Genomic DNA, 22,404 nt, shown 5'->3' with positions numbered 1-22,404 from the left:
TGTAGGCTGTTTTTGTTTTTGTTGTTGTACTGTTTACATTACAGAAGTTTTTCAGTTTCAGACGGCTACCACAGATGTCCTCTAAAGGATTCCATGAAGTGACATGAACTCGGTCACCTGCCCCTTGATCACTTCTCCCTGGTGGGGCAACCTAGTCAGCCCAGAGAGGAAGAGAATCCAGGCAGTCCTGATAGGCTAGGGTCAGACAGTAGGGGAGGAGGACTTCTCCTGTAGGGGAAGGGAGAGAGGGTGGGACTGAGAATAGATGAGGGAGGAGCTACAACTGGAATACAAAGTGAACAAACAACATAATAATAATTTGAAAAGATAACACATTAATTTAACTCCAATAAAAAGACATGGGAATTGGACAAAACAAACAAACAGAGGGAAAATATCCCAACAGAAGGCATAAAAAAATCAAATTTCCACTCATATTTACACCCAGAAATCACCTAAAAACACTAAACTAGAAGACATAATATATACAGAGAGGACTTGGTGCAGTTTCTTAAAGGCTCTGTGAATATTGACTCAGTCTCGTGAGTTAGAATGTATTTTTGGTCATGTTGATTTATAGGCTCTTTTTTTTTTTTTTTTTTGTAAATATTCCCTATCTCCTTGACTCTTATACTCTTTCTACTTCCTCTTCTGCAAATTTCTCTGAGCCATGAGAAGAAAGATTTGATAGAGGCATTGGTTTAAGGGCAGAATGTTCCAAAGTTTCTCACTGTCTGAGTAATGTCTGCCTGTGAATCTATTTGTTCCCATCTTCTGCAAGAAGAAGCTGCTCTAATGATGGCTGAGCAAAGCCATCAAGAAAGTATAATAGAATGTCATTAGGAGTCTTTTATTACATTTTTCTTAAAAAAAAATCTAATACTTGATTTTATGCTAGGTCTGCAAGCTATCTAGTCCTGGAATTGGTTCTGGATCACTCAAACAGTGTCAATTTGTTAATGTCATGACAGTTCATGTAAATAGTAATATAGATTTGATCAATACCATAATATTTCTCTAAGAAATATGCACCTTCAGTCTTAGGAAAGTTCACATAAATGTACTTGTATATTGTTGTTATAATTAAACATCCTGTAATAGATAAAATTTAAACAAGGCATTGACCTGAATTATTTTTTTTCTCTAGGTTCTATAGCATCTGTTGTCACTTGCCAAATGGTTAATATTTTCTTTCATTGATTACATACAATATATTTGGATCTTTCTTTTGACCCTACCCCCAAGTCCTCCCAAATTCTCCCTTCTCCCAAGCTCACTCAACTTCATTCTTGCTTACTCATAAACACAACAAAAACTAAAAGGACAAGAAGTACCAAATATAAACACACACACACACACACACACACACACACACACACACACACACACCATGAAGTCTACTTTGTATTGGTCTTTTATTGCTGGATTGCATTGATATATCCAATGTAACAAATTAAAGGAAACTTAGTTTTCCCTCCAAATCAATTGCAAAAGCTTCTTGGTTAGGGTGAGGCTTTGTACCTACTTTCTCTTCTGTTTGTTGTGATTTTTGTCTAGTTAGGTTGAATTTGTACAAGCCTTGTAAATTCAGTCTTTATGAATTTGAGTGTACATCAGCCTTGTGTCTAAAAGATGAATTTTCATGGGGTCACCGGCTCTGGCTTTTATGGTCTTTTATCTCCTCTTCCACATAAATCATGTGCATATGCTTAGGTTGTTTGGTATGTTTGAATGCCGTATTGTTGTAGGATAAGAACTAGATAGGCTGATTATGATTCTGAAAACATAAGAGAAACAAAGGACGATGGATTTTCTAGCATATTCTGCCCATTCATCGAAAAAGTATTTACTAAATTAGTCTTAGAAATGCTCCTTATTCCATTGTGACTTGGAAATATTTAAACAAGATTTTCCATGAAAGACATTACTAAGTGTGGAACAAAAATTACACAGTGTCTTCTATTACCTGGGAAACTTTGAGATAGAAAAAAAGAAAAAAATATATTTTTCATATACATTTCTTAGTCTGATTTTTAACAAGCTTGGTTTTACTTTGCTGATCTGAATTAACCTGAGGATACTCAATATTTTAATGCTCAATAAATATTAGGTGCTCAACTATTTTTTGTTGATGTTCTTACTCAAATTAAATAATTCAAATTATTTAGTCAGAGTAAATCCAATTTTTAGGTCCTATGCTTTCAATATGGCATATTAAGATAATGCTAATTATGTCAATAAATCTCTGAGGGATAGTTTTATATTCAGGCTTTGCAACTGCAAGGCCAGCCTTGTTCAGTCTATATTTACTTAATGATGTGCAGGTGTACATTCATCAGTAGTATCTGAAGGTAGACAATCTTCTCTCTAAGGATCTTAGAAGTTGTTTAAAGTAAAAGAAATTAATTTCTTCAAGACAATCTTAAAAAAAAAACACTCTCTAATAGTTTCTGAACATGCATTCTCAAGGGTAACTCAGACTGTTGCAAGTTGCCTCTTTAGTTTTCTTTATGTAATTTCATCACCTACAATAGTACATGGCATAAAACAGGATCTCAATTGTTATTTCCTCCATGATTGAACAAATATGCTTGTGCCCAACAGAAGGTCTGTATTATGGCCCATCTTTTTTTTATATATAAATAAATACAAAAAAGTTTCTGGAAGGTTTGAAGAGTTTGACAAGATTCATACTTCTAGTATCAAGAAAAAATCCATTAGAAGGTTCCAAATTTTGGAGAAACTTTCTTAGGTCTTGCTATATCAACCCTTGTATCAAATAATCTTTATAATTTTTATTTTCATTTTTATTAGATCTTTGGAGAATTTTAAACAATGCATTTCACTCATATTCAACATCCTCACCCAGCTCCACAGGGATTCACTACCACCTACATAACTCTGTTTTTTTTTTTTTTACCCCCCCTTTAATCAATAAAGAATGGTTCATATTCTTTTGGAAGTATGACCATCCACCAGGATCACACCCTGTCAGAAAGTTCACTCTCCCTTTTTCCAGCAGCTATCAGTTTGCCAATAGCTCCAAATAAGGAGCCCATCTCTTGTTCCAATGCTGTGTTCTGTCTGGATTCATCTTGTGCATGTTGTCACGACAATATGTAAATTCTCCATTATATCTGTATCGTCCACCCATTCCAGCATTTACAATCTTCTAGCACCTTCTTTCAGAATATTTCTTGGGCATTTAGGAGAGGCTGTGGTGCAAAGTTCCATTTATGACAGAATATTCAACATGTTTTAATTCTTTGCATTTTGCCCAATGGAGAGTATCTGTGTGCAAAAGGTGCCCTAATCTTATGAGTATAACAAGTCATCAGGATTTGTCTTAAAAATATGTTCATATAGCAGAATAATAGCAGATTGTTTTGGATAGCCATATACTTGTCCACCCAACAACAGCGCCTGGTATGTTTTTCACCTGGTGGAGACGGTGTTAAATCTAATCATAAAGTGATGGGTTTCTAGTCCCATGACTGTCGTGCCACTATTATAGCAATAAGCATGTCTCAAAATACCAGTCATTTTTGTAACTCTGTAATACTGATGATAATTTTTATACTCTGCCGATATGCATTGATTTTTCTAGCACTATGAAAGCTAGCCAATAGGTCTGAATCTTCCAGAGTTCTAGCTTGATTTTATTTGTTCTATAACTCAAGTATAATATCACTTCAGTAGCAGTATTTGTGTTTGCTACCTTTCCATTTTTGTGGTAAGACATATGACCTGAACAGTTTGTGGATGAGCTTGCCTGCCTTGAACTTCCTGAAGAATAAGAGTCTATCACTGCAGAAGGCATTGCACCCAGTGTCAGGCATGAAAATAGGAATAGAAACAGAGATCTCAAAACATCAACCACAAGCAGAAAGTAGAGAGACGGAACCAGAAGTAGTATGAGGCTTTTAATCTCAATGCCTGTCCCAGTGACTTACTTCCTGTGGCATGGACATACCTCATAAAGCTCCTCAAACAACACCAAGAGGAGACTGTGTTCAAATGCCAGAGCCCATGGGGAAATTTCTTATTTAAACCACTGTCCTATGCATGCAAATGTTATAAAACAATAAAATATTAAAAATAAATTTTGAATTTTTCTTAACTGAGCAAAGCAAAAATAAATAAAGTGAAAGTAAATTAAATCCTCAGAACCAAATTTTAAAAAAATGGAAATTTGGTGAATGGAAAAAAAAATAGCTAGTTTGTTTAGAAATGAGAGTGAAACATCTAGCAAATTGTATTGAAATTGAGATTAATTCAGTTATAAGAAATAAAATTCAGATTTCTAACAGAAAATTTTAGATAGTTAAGTTTAAAAATCATTAAACGGCTAACTACTAAAGAACATATAGAAAAAATAAAGAGCATATAGAAACAACAATAGGAAACCAAGAAAAACTGAAAGAGTGATATGATAACATTCACTTTAGACAATACGAGAGATGACAAAGAGACACACAATGCAATAAACATATGAGAATTCCAAGACTGTAAAAGACAGGTAAATATATGGTAGTAATGTAAAATACATTAAGATGTAACAATACTGTTAAGCATCACACTGGCAAAATATTAAATGATCCATTACCAGTGAGAAGATGGATAAATGGCATTTTACAACCATCAATAGAATGTGAGACTTCCTCCGTGTAAAGTAACTTAGAAATATTGATTAATTTATTGAAACAAAAGTAATGTATATTATTTATCTATGCACACATATACATAAAAATCATACTTGCAAAACAGAGAGAATATAATTTAAAGAATAATCTCATAAACCAGACCTCACCTTTAGTATAAAACCATTAAAAAGGAGTATAAATACATTGATCTATAAAAGCGTCATTTTTCAAGCTCTGTGTTTTATAGCTGTTGTTTATCTTCGATTTTTTTATAATTCCTATTATTTGAAAAATCTCACACATGTGTTTTGATCATAGCCAGATATAAAGCTTCATCGCAACTTCCCATAGGACCACCCTACCTGCTCCTCTGATTCATGTCCTCTTTTTACATCTTGTTTTTATTTTTAATAACCTGCTAAGTCCTATTAGTGATACACATTAGTGCCACTCTATCTACAGCATGAGCAATCCACCAGTAGACAGGTCCCCAAAGACAGGGTGAGTGACTTTCTCCATTAGTGTCTTCCTTCATTAGTGCCCCTAGATCCTCCCACAAGGGCAAGTTCTTCTCAGGTCACTGTTTCCAAAAAGGTTATGACACTTGCTAAACTTTTACAACATAGTTTATTTAATTAGATTAGAGCTACAAGACTTAAAACCTTTTCACTAATAAAAAGAGAATTATTGCAGAGTAGATTTCTTAAAAACAAACAAACATGTTTTAGTAGCATACATTTAGAAGGGAGATAGAGAGATAAAATGACAAAAAAACATTTTTCTTAGTATTTCACATATTCATTTTGAAATTCTTATTTTTATTGATACATGTTCCAGTAAAAAATACAGTAACAAGTATTACTAAAAAATGCAACTTGCCAACATTTTGATTCTTGATGGTTTTTATTTATTTTCTAGGTAAACTCTGTCCTTTAAATCAGAGATTACTTTTTTTCTTAAATCTCTGTGCATATGTGGGAATGGAGGTATGCATAAAAACACAGGTAACTCTGGAAGTCAGAACAAGGTTATGAAGACCCTGAAATTGGAGTTACTGACGGTTCCCAGGACCCGATATGAATTCCTGGAATCAAAATTTGGTCTACTGAAAACACTCTGCCTGTTTAACAGCTGATCACCCTTTTCGCCCCTACAACTGACTTCAGGAGCTATGAGGCTTTTGAAAGTCTTTATGGATATGATGAATATCCCCAAAATTATAAATGTCTTTTTTAACTACTTCCATGGCAGTATTATTTTTTCTTTTTAGGGAAAACAATGCAAGTTTAATCTTTAGTACAGTATATTTTAAGTAGACAATATGTATAAATTATATTAAAAGGAACAGCAAAGTCTCCATTTCAATTTATATTCATAGAGTCTGACAGGATCATAAATTAGATTTATATATGACACGATCCTTCAGGTCATTTACATTTTCTAAATCTTTGATGCCATTATGCATCAGATAAATGCTTTAAATCTGCAAGACTTTTGCAAAGTAAAGGCATTATGTTGATTCTTATTCGATTACAGAACACTTTAAATTATCTTTTTTAAAAAATGTATTACAATTTATTCACTTTGTATCCTACTGTAGTCCCCTCCTGGTCCCCTCCCAATCCTGTCCTTCCTCCTTCTTCTCCTCCCATTCCCCCCTCCAAGTCCACTTATCTAGGAGGTCCTCCTCCCTTCCATGTGACCCTAGCTTATCAGCTCTCATCAGGACTGGCTGCAAAATCCTCCTCTGTGGCCTGGCAAGGCTGCTCCTGCCTCAGGGAGGGGGAGGTGGTCAAAGAGCTAACCATTGAGTTCATGTCAGAGAAAATCCCTGTTCCCCTTATTAGGAAACCCACTTGGATATTGAGCTGCCATGGGCTACATCTGAGCAGGGGTTCTAGGTTATATCAATGAATGGATCTTCCTTGGAGTATCAGTCTCAGAAAGACCCCTGTGAGCAGATATTTTGATTTTGATTCTCTCTTTATGTAGCTCCTGTCCTCTTTAGTTAGTTAGGTTTTACTAACTCCTCCTTCTTTCATATGATTCCTTGTATTCTGCCCACAGTTTGGTTATGAGTTTCAGCATCTGCTTTGGTACACTGCTGGGTAAAGTCTTTCAGAGGTCTCCTGTGGTAGGCTCCTGTCTAATTTCCTTACATCCAAATAAGAGAACCACACAAGTTGTTTGTCCTGGAATCTAAAATAAAAGTACAATATTCATTAAGATAAGATCCTCTTGGAATACTCCCTTCAGAAAGGATACAATTGAGTATAACAGAAACAAGCAATAATTGTTTTTCTTATATGCTAATTGTGACAATCTGAAGCTGCTAAAACAAATTGCTACTAAGCAAATCCTGGAAATAAGCATTTATTCATAAAACATTTGCACAAATAGCAAACTATCTTATAGAGTGCAGTTGTCTCAGTGAGACCAAATCCAGTGTATTCAACATGTACTGTTTATTGAAAACACTGATGTACATGTACTAGATGAATATTTTGATAATTACACACATCCAGGATGGCTGTGAAGCAAATACATCCCTGTAGTTAAGAAATTCACACATTGCACAATCTAAGTGATCACCTCAGAAGTACACAGAACAGTGAGTTAATGGCCAGAACCTTTCATTCTAATACTTCTAAAGCTTTTTCAGAAACTCCATCACACCAGTAGTAAAATATTAATATTAAGCCCAACATATGTTAAACATTGATTTTTCTGATCTACTCATGAAACTGCGAGTTAGAGTCTAGAATTTGTAAGTGTGCTTTCATATCCCTGTGGCTTGGAAGTCTGTTAACATTGCTAGTCAGCTGTCAAAACATAAAGAGAAATGTCAAATCACAGACTACATTGTTTCTAAGTAAAAATGATTTCAATAATTCAGAACTTCCATGTTAATAGGAAATTATGGAGCCTTTACAGAAATGCTGCTTCTACTTTAAAGCTACATGAGATGAAGAAAGTAAGAAAGTTTCCAAAAACTACCAAACATCCTAATACACACACACACACACACACACACACACACACACACACACCAGTCTATGACCTATTTCAGCTCTCATTCTAATACTTTGGCACAAATTAGGTTTAACATATCTCAGAATGTATGATCTTTGCTTGAATTTGCATTAATGCCAGAATATTATTCACCATTTGCATTGTACCTCCCTGAGCATGTCGATCATGCCTTATGGGATTTTTATTGTATTTACTTATTTCTATTAACAAAAAAATCAACACACTGAGGAACAGAACTCAGGTTCAAAGTAAAAGGACCTCATATCTCTTTGCTGTGTGTCTAGAATATGTGTCATACCTACGTCCTTTTATACCTTACAAACAAAGGAGACCATAGGTTTTTCTTGCTTACCACTTTAGCACCAGGTTTCAGGACACTTGTTAACACATGGTGAGCACTGAGTAAATAGTTGTTGGATGAATAATGGGCAAGAAATATTCATTGAGTGGATTAATAGCTAAGGCTATTTGTTAAAGCATTAGAATTCAATTGGCCAAACTATTTTAGCACTGAGAAAATTAGATACTGCTTAAAAATAGATAAAAACCATAAATCTCATCAGCCTCCTACCGAGTAGAAGAACACTCTAACAAGCTTCTGCTTGAATAGGTCTGGTGATAAGGCATCTATTATCTTTTTGTAGAGAAACTGTGGCTTCCCGTGACTTCCCTCATTCATCTGTAGTGTGTGGTACACCTATACATAATAAACTCCACCATGATTTTCTATAGAACCCTGAAAAATAAGTAGCCATTCCTTACAACAATTTGTACCTAAACTTTGAGCTCATTTTGTTTGCATTGATGAACCCACAATTATGCTGCCAGGGTTTTCTTTTTTTTTTTTTTTCTTTTTTTTTTTTCCTTTCCTTCTGACTCATTCTCCCCTCTTCTATTTACATAGTATTTCCCTTCTTTCTTATTTTCCGCCTAGCCCACATCTATCAAGAATAATGGTCACTGATTTGGCTTACAATGCATTTACTCTATGAAATGTTTGGTATTAAGAATGTAGGTTCTGATCAAAGAACATGTGAATTTCACCCTTGAATTTAGTATTTAAGAGTAAAATAAACCTTAATATATTTTACAAGTATCCGTGCTTTTGTATTTCCATTTTGTAAAATGAGGTAAATAGCAATATGCAGTGTTTAGTCTCCTTTTGTATTTTATTTTAATTTATGTGTATGGCTTGGCTAGGCTCTTCATGACTCCAAATGTCATAAACCCTACTACAAATATGCATATCCTATTGAATCCATTTAGTGTTGCTCTTATTAATGGTGGTTGAGCAACGGGATTAGTTATGTTAACAGGGAGATCTTTCTTAGCGAAAATAATTTTTTACTTTTTCTGACTTAAAAGAAATATGTATCAATGGAATGTTCATTATGGGTTCATGATGCTCACTCTAGTAGCCAAAGACTATTTAACAAAAGAGCAGTATAGACATGAGAAACCACTTGTTGAGTTGTTGGTTTAGGTGAGTCCAATAGAGTACAAAAACAGTATTCAATACATGCTATTATCATTGCTCCTGGCTACATCCCAGAATTCAAAGATAAAACCCTATTGCAGAAGATACCATACACTTCAGACAGAGGACCTGGAGCAAAGATGTTGGAAGTGATCTGAAATCCTTTTGGAGTACTATTCCTGTACTATCAGAAAATGCTGAGTAACCTTCCAAGAGAGAAAATCAACCGATAGTCCTAACCATCATAAAAGCCAAGGAACCACAATGATTATCAACCTAAAGAGATACAATCACTGCTATCACTAATAAAATATTTAATTGTTATGTTACCAACAGCTATCTAATTATATGTAAGGCCTGCTCAATAGGAATAAATTAATGGCTGATTCTTTAACCTAGCCAACATCATAAACGCTAGAGGAGAAGCTTTTACCATCTCTTGCCTAAACCACTATGATCATTAAGTTCAATACCCATTCTTATGCTCACAAATTAGAGTAGTTCTAACCTCTCATGATAGAAACTTCTTTTCCAGCAAATAGAGATGATTGCAGAGATTCATAACTGGTCTAAATGCAAATAACATGAAATACCCATTCTCAACTGATACATACACAATGCAATGTATATTTATGGATAAGTGAAACCTGAAGAAGAGGAGGGCTGAAGAATCAGGATACCTTTTACTAGACCAGTAGTTCTCAACATTCCTAATGCTACAATGCTTTAATACAGTTCCTCATGTTATGGTGATCCCCAACAACACAATTATTTCATAGCTACTTTGTGATTATAATTTTGCTACTCTTATGAATCATAATGTTAATATATGATATGCAACATATCTGATATGCAAGCATAAAAGAGTCGCAACCCACAAGTGGAGAACCATAGCGCTAGACAGTGTTTTTTTTAATATGATACATAAAATCTCAGCAATATAGTTGCCCAAACAAAATTTAAAAGCTAATGCTACTTAACATCTCAGCACGGGAAATTTCAGAAGATCTCATTTTTAGGTGAAGAACTATCAACAAACTGTCTTTGGACTCTTGAATTCTGTTTATTTTGGCTAGGAATTTTCTTTAATAAACGATGAATAGAACTTAGCAGAGAGACAAGCTCCATTTGTGTAAAGATTGTGTTTACTTTATTTGATAGAGTAAACCGCTCATTATCCACTGCATTTATAACCAATTGGTACTCAATAAATATGTTTGAATACATGAATGGGTGATCTTGTCAAATTCTAAGTGATGCTTAATAATATCTGATTCAATATTTAATTCCACTGTACTTAAAACCACTTTAAAAGGATAAATAATATGAGAATGGTGATGAGCCTACAGAAAATCTGTCATTATGTCCTTCTCAAAGTATCATGTGCTTGGTTTTTTTTCCCAAATATGTTTTATGTTCTCTAAATAATTTTGAAAAAAATGAGTTCTCTGTGCCACAAAGGTTTGCCTGAAGTCGCTCAGGAAGAAGTGAGACCTGAAAGTAACATTGAAATTTAATGATGAAAACCAGGATTGTCACTTGCCACCTCCCATGTAGGAATATTCACCTGACATCTTTCCCAAGTTATTCTCACTCATTCCTCCTCACTTAGGAATTCACGTGCCATATGTGACCTTCATTTCTCCAAAACCTCACTAGTTTTTCAGTTCCGCTTTCTACCATACCTTGACTCCTCCTCCTTGGGACTGTGCTTTTATTCTTATGTTAGGAAACAAATATAAACTCATGTAAATAATGCAGCCTCATGTACATAAATACAAAATACCCATGAAACCTAATTGCATTATGAAGTATTTTCTTTATTGCTTAGCGAACGAGTGATTCAATATACAGAATACAAAGCAACTGGATTGGAATTTTGTGTTGGCTAATTTAAAGGACTCTCTCTCTCCAGAACTTTCACCAATTATAATCTTCTCATCTCAAAATCAGTTTATGTCTGGGTCCTTTGAATATGTAATCATGGAATACCATTGGCACTGAATTAGAAAAATAAGGCTAAAATCTAGACATATAAAGAAAAATATTTTATGAACTACCAAATCCATAAGGTTATTCCTGATATGACCTAAAACAATACATTTTAAAATAAGTAAATTTGAAAATATAAATGAAGAAAACTGAAAGTGCTGCAATGCCATTTTATCCATGAAAAGAAATTAAATATTTCTTCAGCATTGCAAAAATGTAACTTCTCAGACAAAGGTTATCATGGGTTACTTTTCAGAACAGCTAAAATCTCAAGACACTTTTTCAACTCTTTGTAAACTTTATCACACTTACATTTATTTTAACATTACAAAAAGTGAAATCAAACTTATGAAACCTAATCCAAGTTGTAACGATGCCACAGACTCTCCTAGATAATGAAGAACAGGATCCATGACCAGAGCTTTTAGATAGAACAGAAGGATCAGTTTTCATAATTCAGCAATATGGAAAGTCAATATACTGTCTCCCTTTGCTCTTATAGAACCTAACAAGGAAACAAGACCTCTCCATTGATTTAATATGAAAGTAACATAATACAATCTAGTAAATCTCCAAATAGGTTACATTGAAGGTGTATTTTAGAAACTAGTATAACATTGAATTTCTCACAGAAAGAACAGTCTGTGATTTATTTGTGAAAAGAAACCTCAAATTAATGGGGGAGAAGAGTCATATTTATGATCATGCAAAGTTTATAACTATTTATGACAGTTTTATTCAAGTATATATTGAAAGAATATAAAATTCATTACGAATTTGGCTGCTTCATAAAAGAAAGCCATAAATGCTCATAACTGAAGGACCCAGACCATAATATAGTAGAAATAGTTAGATTTGTCTCCATATGTATTTGTTCATCTGACAAAGCAATTAAGTTTATCTATATGATAAAAATAAATTAAATATTTATATATTTGAACCTTGTAACTTATTTTCACTCTCTCCTATGCTCTCTTTTACTGTGTAGTAAAAAAAGAAAATGGTAGTCACATTAGAATTTTCCTTTTCAGTACTACTCAGACCTTATGAAGAGACCCTTAAATCACTGCATATTTCATTTCAAATCTCAGATGTAAATTGAATGTGAACATTTGAAGCAGTCAGACATGTTCAACTGCTTTCCTACATGTTTTAAGTGAAACCACTGTATCCACTGAGTTTAAAGAGCTGTAGCAGGTAAGAAAATGTATCTAGTAAATTCCCTGCTTACTGCAACACAGAGCTCTTTACCTCTGAGCAGCTTGATGAGAGTTTAGGAGTCAGCTACAATGAATGTAATGCAAGTCTACTCCAAATGAAATACCTATTTAGATAGAAATATGCATTTTGTGAGACAGGATCCCTACATGATTGAAATAGAAACGTGCAGTTATAAAAACAAAAAGAAAACTGCTGGGGCAATTTTATTCTTCTTTTGTAATGATATAAAAGTACCTGTTCTTAAATATCTTCTACGAAACATGATATATTCAAGGACAAAAGCCATTACAGCACAGTATATAGAATGAATCATTCATTACATTGTCTGTACATAGAGAACATTTAAAATTCTAAGGCAAAAGGACAAATAAAACTGTATTACTTCAATGAAACATAAACATACCAAAGATCAAATTTTTAATCCAGAAAGGTCAATATTGCTTATGATCTTATCCAGTGCTCACATTCTGAGGATATACAGATGTTCTAGCTACTGGTAATGGCAATAAAACCTACATATAAAATTATCTTCATAGTAATTGTGCTTTACTGGAATTCTAAACAGCACTAAAGCATAGAATACCAAAACTTGAATGCAAATTTATTTAAAACAAGTGAAACAATGCATGAGTAGTGTTTAAAAAAAACTTTTAGAGTGTCTATTCCTTAACCAAATGTGACAACTTTTTCCACACTCTGTCTTCTCTACAGTCCAAGTGTGAGCATTTTCTTTCAATATCAGACTTCAAAGTTTTTGAAACGTTTTACAGTCCAGTCTTGTTTCTGTCACACTGGAGATTTGTGCTTGGAGGTAGTGTCACACACAAATACAGCTAAGACATGCATACTATCATGCATTTTAATTGATAAGCAATCAAACAGTGAAGACTGTCAAAGTTGTTTCTAATAAAATAAACATTATTTCTGGTAATATATATGTATACATATTTCACAGCTGATAGATGCATAGTCAAATCTAGCTTATAAAAAATTGTCTTAACCAGGAAAGTTACCCCCAAAAGAATGAGGGGGAAAACCCCACAATATTGTCTTATTATACACAGGCAGCATATATATTATGCTAAGTAACAAAAAGTTTCTGAAAGTAACTTTGTCTTTAAAATGCAGAATCATCCAGAAAGTTAGTTCAAAGCATCATTCAGTCCCAAACATAGTGGCAACAACATTTTACTCCTACTTCCCTTTGTAGAACTGGAGCTCATATTAGTTTTGAATCCCATAGAACTCGAAGAAGAAGAAGAAGAAGAAGAAGAAGAAGAAGAAGAAGAAGAAGAAGAAGAAGAAGAAGAAAACTAACATCCATGCTTCAGAAATAGGCTAATTTCATGCTGTCTCCAAATAAACAGAATCAGAAAATACAATGATGGCAAACATTGCACATGTCCAGGGAAGATGCAAATTACTCGGGATAATTTTTAAAGAAAAAGAAAATAGATAGTTTTAAGTCCTGGAATTTACTCACCAGTTTCCCAAATGCAGGGTTAGTAGCAAGAACATCAACCTCACTCCTCTAGTTTGACTCCACAGGAGAGAAGGAAAGAGAAAGGCTTTCCTAGAACCCATCAGGTCGCTTTTGTGGTCCCTCCTCCAACAGCTCAGTCCCCTAGCCCAGAGTTTGCCTCTCGCCTCAGCAGCAGCCCAGTGGGTACAAGGAGAGTGTGGAAAGGCAGTACACCTCGGAACCAGGTAGGACGCGACTCCCAGCAGAACTGATCTGAGGAGCCAATCAGACAGGGAGGATGCCCGCATAAATTATCTCAAAAAGAGTTGGACCAATCAGTGTTTCGGAAAGGCGGGGTTTCCCATACTAGAAATCAAGCCCAGTCGGGAAAAAAGACTCCGTATTTTTTTTTTTTTTTTTTTAATATAGAAGAAAAATAAACCTTTTCTTCCTCCTAGCTCCTGAGAAACACTGGCGTGGCCTTGACAATCCGGCTCGCAAGGGAAACGCTGCTTCTCTGCTGCCTTTCTGTTCCGTATAGGCGACACTACCCTCTCCGGAGCTAGGAAATATTTATTTATTTATTTTTCTTTTTAATTTTTTAATTTTTTTATTGTCTTCAAGAGGGAACCTCCGTGAAGTGTCCCTCCGTGGATATAGCCTAATTGACTTTCTCCGCGCTGGCGAGAATCCTGTTTTTGATTGATTACCGTTACTTAATTTTGATTCCGCCAGTGTCTTGTTTCTTTTTGCAAACGTAGGAACTGACACAATGCCCTCCACAAATGAGCTCTCTGGAGATGGGGACTGTAAAACTCAGTGAATGAATGAGCAGGCTGGGTACATTCCCGTTAAACTCGTTTCCGTCCCCACCCCCTCCTGCTGCCCGGGTTCTAGTGTGCCGATTTCCCTTCAGTCACTGGAAGATGACAGTAATGAAGAATACCAGGCAAGAACTCCCTCCTTTTACAAACACAAAACCCACAAAACTGATTGTACTAGCTCCCTCAGCCAAAGGCGTTGTAACATTTGACACGGGTGATCTTGTTGCTTTACCCCTGCCCAAGTGCGTTTCATTTGCATTTGTGAAGCCCCAGCTTTTGGTGCCTAACTTCAGAGGCTCGACTTTGAGTTCTCTACAGAGCCCAGGGGTTGTCATGGCAACCAAAAAGCCTCTGGCAGCTGGAACAACTGTACTGCAAAGACCGTGGCTGTGGAGAAACAGGCTCAGTGCCCAGCCATCTTCTGCCTTTACGCCTTGCTAAATCCGTGCTTCCCAGGGATGTTGCCCAAGGATGGGGTCCTAGGCTGCATCATTAATCACTCCACACCACCTGGAATTGCCTAAATTCAGAGATGAAGTGAAATGTACCGTGTAGTTACTTGAGAAGCAAACAGTTCAAAGCAGAAGTAACAGTCCTTGGGCACTCAAGGCGGTAAGAGAACTGTTGCTACTGTAGCCACTGAAATCCATTAAAGCAACCAGAGGAGCATAACAGGGCTACAGACTGATTGATTTTCTTTTTTTGTCTCTCTTCCTCCCTTTTCCCCCCTTCCTTTCGTGTTGCCCAGGATAGCAGATATTTCAGTATGTTTTCTTCTCTTTGACTCCCCATTATCTGAAAATACGTATTAACCTTCCTTGTTCCTATTCTCTTACCCTGCACTATTTAGCATTTTTTCTCTTCCATAAAGTATGTTAATTAAAGCAGCTCATATCTAATAATTCAAATAGCAATTAAACTCAATTTTAAGAGATTGTGAAAGGAATGCATTTACGTGGCCATGACGTCAATATAAATCCAATCTGTTTGTTTTTTTCCCTATGTCAGTTAACAACGAGGTGTGCACCATTATTTAACCATTATTTAAGGGTGCACACACAAAATCCAAGAATGTGATTACCAATGAGGCAGTAATTAAATTCACTAGAAGTACAGAGTGAACAGAAAATACTTTCTTTTACTCCTTGTATTTGGCTATTATTAAATGGACTTTCTCCACATTTCTCTGGAAAAAAATGATACCGTCTTATGTTCTACAACAGTAATCTTAGGCCATACTATCAATAACTTTCAACAAGGTCGTGCTCTTATTCTTCTAATATGTGACTGGAAGGTGCTGACAGCAGTTATAAGGAATTAATGGAAAGGAAAGGTGAAGGCTGTTCCCTTGGATGGTAACAAGGTACTTACTTACATTCAAAAATTTGGAAAGGGCTACAAATATGGGAGTTTTCTGCATTTTCTAAAATATAATTTCATCAATATGTGCTGAGGTACTCTTAAATAGTTCATTCTCTGTGGTAAGAATGCTAATCATAGTTCACCCTAAAATATGGGAAATGATGGAAGCATTTGCAACCTGCAAGAAAAGGACATGATAGGTTTGTGTTTTGGCTACAACTTGACTACTTGACACTAACAGCCCTATTCTATAAACTATAGCCCTATTCATACGGTGCTAGGGAGCCTAGGTTCTAAGAGCATCCAGTACCTTCTACTGTATCCATCAAACAAACTGCTGTATCTCAGGAGCACACACTTAGGAAGAACAGTGTATGTGTCTTGCTGAGTAAAGGGTAGGAGACCATTAGAGGTTACAGGTGCAGAACTGGAGTGAGCTCATTGTGGTGGTTATTTTCACTTGGGACCAGATTGCTCACCTGAGATTTGGTAATGTTGAGAGACATTTTTAATTGTTGCAGTTGTAGAAGGAGAAAAGGTTGGAGTGGACTATTGAACGTTAGTAAATATGAGCTAAGCTTTTTATTTATACTCTGAAATATACAAAAATTTTTACCGTGATAAAGATTCCATGTCAAGCCTCAATTCCACCATGGACCTTTGCTAGAAGCAAAGAGGGTGAGTAAGTAGACTTTACCACACTTGCAAATACTGTTCATTGACTGTCATTAAAGTCACCCTTTCCTTAATCATTTTTTAGAGTGAAACAGTCATTACCTGTTAGTTTTATGTTTCATTATTTTAAATTTAAACAAATACCATATAATATATTTTGAGCATATATGCCCTCCAAGATCATCCTCATTTTTCTATCCACACAACTTCATATCTTTATTTTTCTCAAAAAATATGATAAAAAGTCAAAACAAACTAAACACCATTGTTTTTTAAAAAATCACACACACTCATTTTTTGAAAGTCTAATAAGAAAGAAATATGAAGAATAACTATCAATTGCAAATAATTCTTTTGCATTTTTATAATAATTATTATTTATTTATTATAACTTTTTCACTTTGTATCCAAGCTGTGGCCAACTCCCTCCTCTCCTCCCACCTTCTTCCCTCTTCTCACCCTATGCCCCTCCCCTAGTCCACTAATAGGGGAGGACATCTTCCCCTCTTTTTTTTAAATTTTAATTTCTATTTTTTATATTAATTGCAGTTTTTTTTCACTTTGTATCCTAGCTGTAGCCCTCTCCCTCAATCCCTCACAATCCCACCCTTCCTCCTTTATTTCCTCCCATGCCCCTTTCCAAGTCCACTGATAGGGGAGGTCCTCCTCCCCTTCCATCTGACCCTAGCCTATCAGGCCTAGCCAGGACTGGCTGCATTGTCTTTCTCTGTGCCTGGGTAAGGCTGCTCCCCAATCAGGGGGAGGTGATGAAAGAGATAGACACTGAGTTTATGTCAGAGATAGTCCCTGTTCCCCTTACAAGGGAACCCACTTAGAGGCTGAGATGCCATGGACTACATCTGTGAAGGGGTTCTAGGTTATCTCCATGCATGGTCCTTGGTTGGAGTATCAGTCTCAGAAAATATGCCTGTGCCCAGACTTTTTTGGTTCAGTTGTTCTCCTTGTGGAACTCTTGTCCCCTCCAGGTCTTTCTATCTCCTCCTTCTTTTATAAGATTCCTTACACTCTACCCAAAGTTTGGTTATGAGCCTCAGCATCTGCTTTAATATCCTGCTGGGTAGAGACTTTCAGAGGCCTTCTGTGGTAGGCTCCTGTCCTGTTTCCTGTTTTCTCCCTCTTCTGATGTCCATCCTATTTGCCTTTCTGAATGAGGATTCATCTTATTACCCAGGCTTCTCCTTCATTCTTAGCTTCTTTAGGTGAACAGATTTTATTATGTTTATCCTATATTATATATCTAATAACCGCTTATGAGTGAGTATATACCCTGTGTGTCTTTCTGCTTCTGGGATACTTCATTCAGGATAATCTTTTCCAGTTTCCACTATTTGCCTGCAAATTTCACGATTTCCTTGTTTTTAATTGCTGAGTAGTATTCCATTGTGTAAAAGTACCACAATTTCTATATCCATTCTTCAACCGGAGGGACATCTGGGTTGTCTCCAGATTCTGGCTATTATGAATAAAGCTGATACAGACATTGAGCAAATGTCCTTTTTGCGGCCTTGAGAATATTTTGGAAATATGCCTAGGAGTGGTGTAGTTGAATCTTGAGGAAATGCTATTCATAATTATCTGAAAAAATGTCTGATTGATTTCCAAAGTGGTTGTACAAGTTTACATTCCTACCAGCAAGGAAGGAGAGTTCCCCTTTCTTCACATCCTCTCCAGAATGTATTGTCACTTGAGTTTTTGATCTGATGTGTGTAATGTGAAATCTCAAGGTCGTTTTGATTTTCATTTCCCTGATGACTAAGGACTTTGATCATTTCTTTAAGTGTTTCTCTGCCATTCTATATTCCTCTATAGAGAATTCTCTGTTTAGCTCTGTACCCCATTTTTTAATTGGATTACATGATTTGTTGCTGTTTAATTTCTTGAGTTCTTTATATATTCTGGATATTAGCCCTCTGTCAGATATAGGGTTGGTGAAGATCCTTTCCCAGTCTGTAGGCTGTCGTTTTGTTCTGATGAAAGTGTTCTTTGCTTTACAGAAGCTTTTCAATTTCATGAGGTTCTACTTTTTTTCTTCTGTCCGACCCTAGCCTATCATGTCTCATCTGGACTGCCTACATTGTCTTCCTCTGTGGCCTGGCAAGGCTGCAACCTCTGGGGAGAAGTGCTCAGAGAGCCAGCCACTGAGTTCATGTCAGAGATAATCCCTGCTCCCCTTACTAGGCAATCCACTTGGAAAATGAGTCTATGGGCTATATCTGAGCAGTGGTTTTTAGGTCTTCTCCATGCATGGTCCTTGGTTGGGGATTCAGTCTCTGCAGGACTCAGAGGTTTTTTTTGGCACTGCTCGTCTCCATTTGGAGTTCCTGTCCCCTCCACCTCTTTCTATCTCCCCCTTCTTTCATAAAATTGCAAATTGTTTCTTGATTAGGGTAAAACATTATATTTAGTTCTTCATCCTGGAACTCTGTCTGTTTTGACCCTGTGCATGTTTTGTTTGTACCCTCATAGTCTCTCTAAGTTCTTATATTTGTCAGCTCTTTTGTGTCAGGAGCACAGTGTTTCTTCTGAGTCATCCACTACCTCTGTCTTCTCTTCTACATAGTTGCTGAGCTTTGAAGAGAAAAAATTGATAAAACATTCCATTTAGACCTGAATGCTCCAAAGACTCTTAGTCTCTGTATGTTGTCAATTGTGTGTCCTTGTGTTATTCACCATCTGCTGGAAAAAAAAAAAAAAAAGAAGAAGTAAAAGAAGAAGAAGCTTCGATCCTAAAGAGATGTGAGTGGTTCTTTGATTTATTTTGCTAAAGGAACATAGCCATAAAGTAATTTCTAATGATATATTTCTACATCCATTCCAATTACATACCTATTAAGTTTTATATCTAGGTGTAAGGACTATCAACTTGTAGTCACTCCATTTATCATTTTAGAAAGATTTGTGGGTTGCCGCTGGTTTTGGAAAAATTTTAGATAATACCGCTGTTATACCTACAAGTGGTACAAAATGGACTTCATCATGGACATAATAGATTAAGCATTACAGTAGTAACCACTTAGTTTTCACACCCCATCATTTGAGAGTCATCGCCATTCCATCATCTGGAAAAATGGCTAGTGATGATGAGTGATGCAAAAGCTTGATTTGCCAAGTTCAGCACTGACACTAACAGACAAAAGCTACCTATGAAGGGGTCTGTTACTTATAAACAATGATGTGTGTGTGTGCATGTACACAGTTGTGTGCAGGTGTATGTATACATATACGTGTTGAGGCCAGAGTTCAACATCATCAGATGACTATTTCTATCTTTCTATCATTCTTCAACCTTTTTATTTTTTTGAGGCAGGGTCTCTTATTAACAGGGAGATCACTGATGGAGTTTCCTAACTAACCAGTGAGACATTAAACAGACCCACATCTTGTCTCTCTCTCCCAAAATAATGTATGTAGGCTTGCCACCCATGCCACCCTGCCATGCTTACTGTTTAATGAGGCTGTCAGGGATTCAAATTCTAGTCCTCATGCTTGAATAGCAAGTACTTTAGCCACTGAGCCAACAACTCAGCCCTTGCTGTGGTGTTTCTTTCTCTCTTTTTCTCTCTCTTTCATATTTTTATATCATCTATCTATCTATCTACTTATCTATATGTCACCTATCATCATCTATCTATCGTGTGTGTGTGTGTGTGTGTGTGTGTGTGTGTGTGTGTTTGTGAGTTTGTATCTGTAAGATTGTGCTGGCAATGATGTCTGACATTTCCAGATAGCCTCTAAGCTCGGTCTATAACAGTGGACTCATGTTCTCATCAGGGTTCTCCCTTCACCAGATCTGGGGAACCCCAGATCCTCTTAGAAGTATTATATACTCCTGAGGGAAGATTACAGGCCTGGCCAGTTCTTGACAAGAAACCTGCTCAGCAAGCACTTAGGGATTCCTCTAGATAGCCACCCTATGCTAATAAGATATTTTAGTGTCTTGGCTTTTCACTAATGACCTGGAGATTTCCCCTCTTCCATGTAAATGATATGCCATGCATATCACTACATGTAACACAATAATCCTTAGCACTTCTAGCCCTACAAATTAAATAGATTCACCCTGGAAACTTTTTTCAAACCCTTCCCTCTGCCCAAGGTTTTTAAATCCCCAGTTTTAAACAAAATAAATGTGCTGTGTGATACTATCAGCTTTCCACCCTGGCCACCTGAAATTTGACATTTATTCTGGGCAAGAGAGGGTCTCCCCTTCTTCCTTCTGCTTCAACCCTGACCTCTTGTCTGACCATGAGGAGCTTGCCCAGGGAAGTACTTGCTGGGCCTGAACCTGCCTTTCAGCCCATTGGTCCTGAGCCTTACCAGGCCTGTGTTTCAGTTGTAAGGCAACCGGGCACAAGCTTTTGCCCAAACTTCTGTCTTTCATACATTAGGTTAGCCAAAGGGTGGAAAGTCACTTCCACACCCATGCCCCACCCACTATCCCATGAGGAACCCAGGAGCCTTTCTTAGAGCATGGATCTCTCCCTAAATTGCTCTCACTGTTTCTCAAAGAAACAGAACCTTGGATCTCTGGGTCCCTCTGTTCTTAGGAAGCTAACACCCAAGTCCCAGATGGAGAACAACATGTATCTTCCTAGTGTAACAAAGTTGCTTTCAGGATTACACTGGGTAGTACATAAAGTTAATTAATTGCTTGGGTAATAGAAATAACTTCAAATGTTAGTTATTCCTATACTATCTATACTATATATTTATATTTTAAATATAAATAATTTAGTTTAGTATAGCACAGTTTGTTGAGGTCTAAAGAAGATGAATGGAAGTGATCTGTTATATCCTGAACATCATCGCTGTATCTGGCTTCTTCAGAGAAAAGATACATTTTTATTTAATTTTCATTTGTATTGATATGCTTTTTTTATGACTTCTGCAGTCCTAAACTTAACCACTAAATAACACAGTATTTTCTTCATTCACATACTAACTCTTAGACCATAGTACCCCCACCTCTGTTGTCTGCATGATACTTCCTCATTTTTCTGATTGTCATTTTTGTCTCCAAGAAATTGTTATTGATTGCTCACTGAAATCTATTCTGCATTATAGGGAAGGCCTATGGCATTTTGAGTACTGGTTATGCATGTTCATATGTGTTAGTTTTTTTTTTCATCACTATGACAAATAATGTGCAAATTACAACTAAGAAAGATATGACTTTCTGGTTCACAGCTTTTGAGTCTATGGTGCATAAATAGCTGGTAAAAAAATAGGCAGAATATCATTAGTTTAGCATAACAGAAAAAAATATCAACTTGTGACTGTCACAAGAAACAAATGGAGATAAAAGTAAACAGAAATAACACAAAATTCACAAAACCCTAGATTTAAAAAAGGGTTTTTGTTTGTTTGTTTGTTTGTTTGTTTGTTTTTGATCTGTTGTTCTCCATTTGGACCTCCTGTCCCCTCCAGGTCTTTCTATCTTCCCCTTCTTTCATAAAATTTCATGCCCTCTGCTCAAAGTTTGGCTATGTGTCTTAGCCTCTGCTTCAATACCTTGATCAGTAGAGTCTTTCTGAGGCCCTCTGTGGTAGGCTCCTGTCCTGTTCCCTGTACTCTGCTTCCAATGTCTATTGCATTTGTCCTTGTGAATGAGGATTGAGCATCTTCCCCATGGTATTCGCTCTGGGGGCCCTGCAGAGATGGATACCCCAAGGACTATGCATGGAGAGGACCTAA

At 36.3% G+C, this 22,404-nt stretch overlaps 1 protein-coding gene across 1 annotated transcript in view; it reads right to left on the bottom strand.

Moving 5' to 3' along the window:
* Gabrg1 (gamma-aminobutyric acid type A receptor subunit gamma1) overlaps window positions 1-14,074 on the bottom strand; it is a 91,641-nt gene extending 77,567 nt beyond the window's left edge. The window contains exon 1 of the mRNA XM_055629441.1: window positions 13,850-14,074. Within this exon, the coding sequence (XP_055485416.1) occupies window positions 13,850-13,950 (101 nt within the window). The 5' untranslated portion in view covers window positions 13,951-14,074. The remainder of the gene's footprint in view (window positions 1-13,849) is intronic.
* Between the last annotated feature and the right edge of the window lie 8,330 nt (window positions 14,075-22,404).

The sequence above is a fragment of the Psammomys obesus genome, unplaced genomic scaffold, assembly GCF_907164565.1.
Source record: "Psammomys obesus unplaced genomic scaffold, mPsaObe1.curated_primary_1811, whole genome shotgun sequence".
Taxonomy (NCBI): Eukaryota; Metazoa; Chordata; class Mammalia; order Rodentia; family Muridae; genus Psammomys; species Psammomys obesus.
The sequence above is the reverse complement of the archived record's forward strand: the minus strand, read 5'-3'. Positions and strand labels throughout refer to the sequence as shown.